The sequence below is a fragment of the Balaenoptera acutorostrata genome, chromosome 19 (assembly GCF_949987535.1).
Source record: "Balaenoptera acutorostrata chromosome 19, mBalAcu1.1, whole genome shotgun sequence".
NCBI lineage: Eukaryota > Metazoa > Chordata > Mammalia > Artiodactyla > Balaenopteridae > Balaenoptera > Balaenoptera acutorostrata.
In genome coordinates this window covers 53,160,664-53,169,193 of record NC_080082.1, presented here as the reverse complement: position 1 = coordinate 53,169,193, position 8,530 = coordinate 53,160,664, and the positions used below count along the sequence as shown (strand labels likewise).

Below are 8,530 nucleotides of genomic sequence, written 5' to 3'. Positions count from 1 at the left end.
AGATCTTAGAGAAGCTAGACACAGAAAGTCACATATGATTTGTAATGATTCCCATACAAGGGAATACTTTTCAGCAGTGAAAGGAAAAAACAAGATATACACAACGTGGATGCAGTTCAAGACCATTAGGTTGAGTGAAAGAAAAAAAACCCACACAACAGAGTACACAGTGTATAATTCTGTATAATTCCTACTGTATGAATTTGTAGAGCAGGCAGGAAAAACTAATCTACAGCAGTCAGAAGCAGATTAGTGATTATCCATGTCGTAGGAAGAATTGACTTGAAAAAGGCACAGGATGATGTAGAGGTTTCATGTCTTTTTTTTTTTTTTTTTTTTTTTGGCCACTCTGTATGGCTTGCAGGATCTTATTTCCCTGAGCCCGGCCCACAGCTGTGAAAGCGCTGAGTCCTAACCACTAGATTGCCAGGGAATTCCTCTCACATCTTAAAATGTCAGTTACCTAGGTGTAAAATTCATCAGAGCACTACATTATATACTTGAAAGTTGCAAGAGACTGGATCTTAAATGTTCTCACCACAAAAAAGAAATGAGAATTATGTGATGGGATGGATGGAGGTGTTAGCTAATGCTATGGTGGTAATCATTTTGCCACATATAAATGTATCACATCAACATGTTGTGTACCTTAAACTTATGTGAAGTTATGTGTCAATCATATCTCATTAAAGCTGAAGGAAAAAAAAAAAAGAATGGAACACACTATGTGAGATCAAGTTCATATGGCTTTTCCTCTGAGGACGCACCCCTGTTCATGTGGCAAGGGACAGCTTGAATTCAAGCAGAAAACCAGTCATTGACTTGAAGTATCAGACCCTAGAGTTCAGGGTGGCAAGAGTAGTTGGAAACTGAGAGGAGAAATCCTAATATGGAGGGAGCCCCAGAGAAAGAGGACCTAAGTCCGTATATAAATTACCCTTGAATCTTTAATGTACTGAAAGAAAAAGAAAGCTGTCAACACAGAATTCTATATCCACTGTAAATATCCTAGAAAATTGGCAAAATAAGATGGCTGCTCTCATTTCTGTCATTCAGCAAGAGTGGAGACAGGAAACGAGGAGGGCATTGCCATTTCCTTTAAAGGACCAACTCATAAGGTGCTCAGATTGCTTTCACTCATTTGCATTGGCCAAAACATAGTGCCATAGGTGTGGGGAAAACTGGAAAATGTTGTCCTTAGTAGAGCACTCTTAAATCCACTAGGTAAAGGAAGAAGGGATAACAGATATAGAGACAGCTAGCTGGAGTCTCTGTCATCCAGCTTTATAGACAAATATGTGGTTGTGTGATGGCTGGAGCTGTGGCAGCCATCTTATGACCATGAGGGGGAGACAGTACTGATACACTGAGGATGGAGGAGCAGCCAGATGGAAAAACCCTGGCTCCACTATGACATCATGCTCTCTAAACTGGCACACTTCAGTATAAATATTATGTGAGCCATGCATACCATTTAAAATTTTCAGTAACCATGCTTGAAAAGTTAAAAAATATATAAGAAATTAATTGAAAATATACTTTATTTGACCCAGTATACCCAAAATATAATTTAAATATATAATCAATGTAAAATTATTAATGATTTTAAATCTTTTAAACAGTAAATAAAAATTCTGTATGTACACACATCTATTTCCTAGCTCTATCCACTGAGAGAGAGCAGAAGCAATGATATCCTTGTCGCAATCAGTTCACCAGGTCTTGGTTTCTAAATACTGTTCTCCACTAAAAGGAACCAGAGCTCCTTGGGGAAATGGCCAGAGTCACAGAGATGAGGCAGGAAAATTACAAAAGGAGCCTGGGAATCTGATACCAGAAAGCGAGGAGGTGCTCAACAAATGATGGGCACACATCAAAAGGACATGAGCCCTCTTGAAAAGGTTCCCATTGGCCTCATCTGGGACAACTTGAGTGTCACGATAAATGATAGTAAAGAACTACAGTTATAAACTAATAACTCATGAGTCCATGTTGACATAAAGCCATTGGTAAATACATGAATCAGGAAGGGGAGGAAAGCTCTTCCTAAGAGTAGAATGTCGACCAAGAAATGTAGAAAGAATGATGACATTAGAGGCTCACTATTTGGTAATGGTCATAATAGTAACTGTAAGACAAACTCCAACAACGGATGCTGAAATGAATGGCTCAGAGTTTGAGAAGTAATGGGAATTTACATGGTCTCAAACTCTCTCCACATCCTTATTAACTACAAAGAGAAAAAAAGTAACCATAGGGAAACTTGGCAGGCAACATCTGAAAAAAGAAAAATAAGAAAAATAAGAAGTCATTAAATTCTGGAGGATATTTTATACTTAGAGCACAGCTTGGCTTGTACTAGTTACCTTTCAAGTGAAGAATGGTTACATGTGATCTGGGAGCCATATTGGACAGCTCAGCTTAAATGGACCCTGCTGTTTGAGATTTCTCATCCTGTACAATAATAAATGTTCTCATTATTAAGGCACTTTGAGTTAATATTACTTTACTTAGAATGCAATCTAGTGACACCATCATACCATCACACACACACTGTGGGAGGATGAATTATGGCCCCCAAAGATGCCAACCCACAATCTCAGACCTATGAATATCCCGTTACATGCCAAAGGGACTTTGCAGATGTAATTAAGATTTATGGACTCTAAAAGAGAGAGATTATCCTGGATTCCCTGAGTGGACCCAGTCTAAACACACGAGTTCTTAAGAGCAGAGAACTTTCTCAGGCTGGAGGTAGAAGAGAAATGTGGCAGAAGGAGAAATGAGAGGGATTCCAAGCATGAGAAGGATTTGACTCACCATTACAGTCTCTGAGATGTAGGGTCAACGTGCAGGGACCAGAAAGAAGTTGCAAAGAGCTAAGGATGGGCCCTCACAGCCAGCAAGGAAAAAGGATCTCAGTCTGACAACCACAAGGAACAGAATTCTGCCAACAACTTAAATGAGTTTGGAAGCGGATCCTGCACAGAGCTTCCGAAACAATCCAGCCAGCCACATTTTGATCAGCCTTGTGAGACCCACAGCAGGGAAATCAGCTGAGCCCACCCGGATTTCTGACCTGCAGAAATGTAAGATAATGAATCTGTGTTGTGTTGATATGCTCAGTTTGTGAGAATTTGTTATGGCAGCAAAGAAAAACCAACACACACACATAGTCCCACACCACAAAGAGCATCTTTTCTTCATTGTTTATTTGTACAGTTTTTATAAAAAGTAGAAAAATAAACATTTCATGGGGTCTGAGCTTGATAAATCACAACATAAATATAAAAATAGTGATTTGGAGGCAATAAATTAAAAAAAGGGGTTTTGACGCATAAATAATATCGAAGATGCTGAGACACGTTGCAGGTGGGTCTCCGGGGTCAGACACACTGGTCTCCACTGGCAACACATTTCAGGTCCCGGGTGAGGAGCCGGAAGAGGTTGAACATGACAGAGGCTTCGAGGCAGTCCCGGGACTCCTGGAGGGAGAGGGGGATGGCTCAGTAGCTCCCACGTCTGGGCTCCCAGCTGAGCCCAGCCATCGGTTTCCCCTCCCCGGTCACTCACCTTCTTCGGGGCATCCTGGAGCCGGTGCAGCCAGTGGTGGAGGCGGCCCCGGGGCCTGGGGCCTGCTGTGGGCTGAGCTGGGACCTGTGGGCAGAGGAGGGTGGTGTTGAGGGTGTGAGGCAGGGCCTGGGACAGAGGGGGACGTACAGGTGGCCAGAGCCCAGACACGGCCCGGGTGCCCCGAGCACTCACACAGGCCTGGAGCTTGGAGTGGATGTGGTGCAGCGTGTGAAGGGGCTGGTCCAGGATGTGGTCCAGGGATGAGTTAGCCATGGCCTCCAGGACATTCAGTGTCAGGGCCAGCTCAGCCTCCAAGGCCACGGGGCGCTCCCACACCTGAGGAGGAGACAGAAGACAGGTGAGAGTTGCACGTGAGAGGGAACAGGCGAGGAGGCACAGGTGAGGGGGACAGAGGAAGGGACAGTGGAAGGTGAAAGTCGGGGTCAGGTGAGAGCCGATGTGCTTGGCTGAGGGGAAGGGGTCAGGGGACGGGTGGGGAGGGCAGGGAGAGAAGGACGTGAGAGAAGGAGGAGGTGAGGGTCCACCTGCAGAGCCGGAGCGGGGCGGGCAGGTGAGGGCAGGCGGGCCTGACTCTCCCAACTCACCTGCAGCTGCCTCAGGTCCCGGGTTCTGGGGAAGAGGCGGGAGCTGCAGTCCCAGTCCTTCTGCAAGAGCGACTCTTCCTAGAGAGCAAGGGCAAGGTCAGCCCACAGGGGGAGGGACAGAGGGGAGACCCCAGGGAGACTGGAGGATGGCCAACAACAGGAGGACGGGAGGTGAACTTGCAAAAGGACCGCAGAGGCGCGTCCACCGCAGGAGGACAGGAGATCGCCCACCGCGGGGAGGGTGGAGGTCAGCCCAGTGCGGGGAGGGCAGGCCCACCTTCAGCCCAGGTAGCCGGGCAGCGCCCAGAGGGAGGGGTGGAGGGTCGCCCACTGCAGGAGGGGTCGGGGGAGACTCACAAAGGCGTCCTTGGCCCTCTTGAAGGCCTGCAGCTCTTGTGGGGACAGAGACTTGAACTGGGCCATGTGGCAGCCCCGTGCACCTGGGAGGGCCCCGAGGGGCGAGGGCACAGGAGCTGCTCCTGTCCTGCTCGGCGCCGCGGTCATCAGCACCAGCACCAGCGTGCAGCCCGGGGCCATGTCTGTGTTAAGGAAGGACAGAAAGATGAGGGGAGGGAGGGCGTCAGGGGGTGAGGGTGGAGGCTCTGGGGAGGAGAGGGTCCCAGACAATGATGTAGGGGCTGACCCAGCTTCATTCCTGCTCTCTGGTCTCTGTCAGCAGATGGGGGATCAAGTGTCCACTCTGAGGCTGTCGCCTGGGGTCTCTCAGTCTCCTCTGGCGTCTCTGACTTCAGCCTCCTCTTCTGGATCTCAGCTCGTTGCTCTGTCCGTGTCTCTGAACTTCCAGCTCCGTCTGAGGTGCAATTGCTGCCTGAGTTCCATGGCGCAGCTTTTAGCCTGTGCAGCTGGGCAATCCCAGCTGATGTAGGAAAAGGGAAAACGCAGCTAGAGGCTGACACCGGCACCAGAGGAGGTGTGGGCTGGGAAAGCCCAGAGCAGGGCGGGGCCTGTGAGCCATGTGAGCCGCTGAGGGAAAGAGAAACTGACATCCATTCACGCTCACCTCCAAGAAACTGAGTAACGAAGTCAAAATCAGGGCTGGGGCAGCTTCAGCCCCACACGGCGGGCCTCCTGCGCCGGTGCCCAGGCTGATCTAGGACTGGGGAGGGGAGGGGACAGAGGGACTTCCTTTTTTGCAGAGGCCCCAGTACAGGGAGTAGAGGGAAAAGGCACCTGTAGGAGGTGTTGCCATGAAGAACCTGGAACTTCCAAGAGGGAGGCTGTTTAGGAGATGGCAGAAGGTCCAGGGGTGCTGCTGCGGGTGGGAGAGAGAGTGAGAAAGGCAAAACACTCGCGAATTAAGTGAGGAGGACACCAGCTCCTTCCCACCCTTCCCCACCTGATACCGATAGAGACAGAATGGGGGCGGTCGGGAACCTGCACTATCCTGTTCTCTGACTGTCAGGCGCAGAAGGACCCAGGAATAGGAGGGTGTGCTATGAAATTGAGCTGTGACCAGTACTTCAGGGAAATCAGGTGGGTTTGAGAAAAACGCCTTCATTCATTCACCAAGTACTTATTTACCCTCCCACCCCCACTTTGGGTCAGACCCTGCTCAAGGTGCCAGGAAGAGAGCATTGGAAAAAGAAAAGACATGAAACAATCCTTCATGGGGCTTTTTACTAGAGAGAGGTACCAGATAGTACCTCTCTGGGACACGGGGATTAGGCATGTGGTATGTATTACGTTAGGTAAAGTCAGATAATGGAAAATGAAAGAAATGAAGCAGGGACGAGAGCAGAGTGCGAGAGGAAGTCTGTATTAAATAAGATAATGAAATGACATTTGAGGGAAGACCTAAAGGAAGTGAGGGAGGGAGCCCTGTGGAGATCTGCGGGGGAGCCTTCCAGGAAAAGGGAACAGTCAGTGAAAAAGGAAATCAGAGACACCCCGCTCCTTCTGTGGGCCTGTGTGTGTCTCACCCTGTTCACAGAGGCTCTGCCACAACGTGGTTTGTTGTCGTTGTTGTTGTTTCTGGCCGTGCCGCTGGCAGGATCTCAGTTCCCCGACCAGGGATTGAACCGGACCCTCAGCGGTGAAAGCGCAGCGTCCTGACCACTCGAATGGCAGGGAATTCCCTCACAATGTGCTATTGAATACTCATGGTAGCACCAAGGACATCCTGTGCTTTGCCTACATTTCAAATACAGAGGAAACTGCAGGGACTCAGAGGGGTTAAGAGACTTGTCCAAGGTCATACAGCAAATAAGTGGTGAGGGCAGGGTATTAACTGAGTTCTGTCTGACACCAGAGAGTAACCACTGCACCCAACTGCCCCAGTGTAGCTACATCTCCTGACTTGGAGGTAATGGACGTCTCAAACAGAAGGTGTGGAGTCCTTTTGACTATTACTCCCACCCCCTCTTTCCCTCATTCATAATTCCGGGGAGAGTGTGGACCAAAGTCCTCAGTTGGGAGTATCTTTGAGCTCTGATACGTAACGTTTTTTAGAAATTTTTTTTATTGGAGTATAATTGCTTTACAATGTTGTATTACTTTCTGCTGTACAATGAAGTGAATCAGCTATATGTATGCCTATATCCCCTCCGTCCTGGACCTCCTTCCCACGCCCCCCATCCCACCCATCTAGGTCGTCACAGAGCACCGACCGAGCTGAGCTTCCTGTGCTTTATAGCACGTTCCCACTAGCTATCTATTTTACGCATGGTAGTGTATATATGTCAGTCCTAACCTCCCACTTCGTCCCACCCTCCCCTGCCCCCACTCTGTCCACATGTCCATTCTCTAGGTCCACGTCTCTATTCCTGCCCTGCAGATAGGTTCATCTGTAACAGCAGGTGGACTTCCCTGGGGGTCCAGTGGGTAAGACTCTGTGCAGGGGGCCCGGGTTCGATCCCTGGTAGGGGAACTAGATCCTGCATGCATGCCGCAACTCAGACCCAGAGCAGCCAAAATAAATAAACATTTTTAAAAAAAATAAAAGCAACAGCAGGGATGTGCCCAAGTCACCTACCAGTGTTCTGGTCAGTTTCTATTCACTGCATCGGCCTTACATCAGGGGAGGACACACTGCAGCAACTGTGAATCCTGAAAATTGACAAATTATCTCAAAATCCTCAACATCATACTGTTTCTCTTAGAAAGGAAGTTCAGGGGAGTGGCTAGGAGCATGGGAGCTGGGGCTAGACTCTGGGGCTCAAACCTGGCTCCGACCCTCTCTAGCTGTGTGACCTTGGGAAACAAGCTTTGCAGTTGGCCACGAAGATTGCCCATCCACAGATGCAGACAAATTTTAAAAGTACAATTGTTCTGCATTTATGTGTGTGATTATTTAATGGAGACCAATTATTAAGGCCATTCTGTGGCTTCAGCTGGAAGCTTCAGAAACATTATTTCAATGTATAGTACTCACTGCAAGGGAAGTGTAACAATGCCATGGCATAAATGAGTAAACTGAGGCTCAGAGAGAAGTAATTTGCCCAGACAACGCAACACTTAAGTGGCAGGGGCAGAACTGAAACTCAGGTCACCTGATTTCCCTGTCTCAGCATTTTGTGCTGAACAGCCCCCCTCAAAATGATCACGGAATAAACAACCCGCAGAAATGCAAAAATATTTAATAATTGGCAATAACTTAACAACAGAAGACAGAACAGCAAATACACACAGGAACTTCATAAATACAAAACACACTTAAGTAACAGAACTCAAAAAACTACTTATCCAGAAGACTTTTGGCCCTTTCACTACCCAGTCCCTCAGGGAATGAGGCCTCCCCAGCCGGGAGGTCCAAGAGTCACATATTCATGGAATCGCAAAGCGGGCATTGAAGGTTCAAAGCAGGGGGTGGGACCTGTCATGAGACAGGGCTGTTCCTGTAACCACAGAAGTAGAAACTGGTCCATGGTACGTGGTGGTCAGCGACCAAGGCGGACACGGACTCCAGTCTTTTCCTGCCAGCCCGGGCCCGGGAAGATCCTAGGGCAACGCATCCCGCGGAAATACCGCTGCTTCCGGGGGAACTCGTTCTGGTCTTTGGGAAAAGGGCGCCTCTGGCACCAGCGCCGGCGGGTCCAGGCTGAGAGACCCGCCTGGTCCGATGGGGCCACGGAGGAGGGCGGCGTCCGCAACCAGGCGCCCCCGGGGCTTCGGGTCCCAGGCGGAGCCGCGGCGGGATCACAGACAAGGACCCGAGTGCGCCACCAGCCGCAGGTCCCACGCGAGCAGGCGCAGGAGGTTGAAGATGACGGTGGCTTCGTGGCACCGAGGCGAGCCCTGCAGCCCGGGAAGCAGGCGGAGCGGGGCTGAGTCAGGAATCTCCTTCCCCGAGAGACCCCCCTCCAGACCCGCACGGCTCCAAGCCGGCCTCCCGT

The 8,530-nt window shown here is 49.5% G+C and overlaps 1 protein-coding gene across 1 annotated transcript; it reads right to left on the bottom strand.

Moving 5' to 3' along the window:
* Positions 1-3,386: 3,386 nt before the first annotated feature.
* LOC103012028 (interferon lambda-3-like) lies at positions 3,387-4,715 on the bottom strand. Its single transcript, XM_007179988.2, has 5 exons — positions 4,536-4,715; positions 4,179-4,256; positions 3,766-3,909; positions 3,574-3,657; positions 3,387-3,485 (listed from the first exon to the last, which is right to left on the bottom strand). Exons 1-5 carry the CDS (start codon positions 4,713-4,715, stop codon positions 3,387-3,389), a joined length of 585 nt encoding a protein of 194 aa, XP_007180050.1.
* Positions 4,716-8,530: the final 3,815 nt, after the last annotated feature.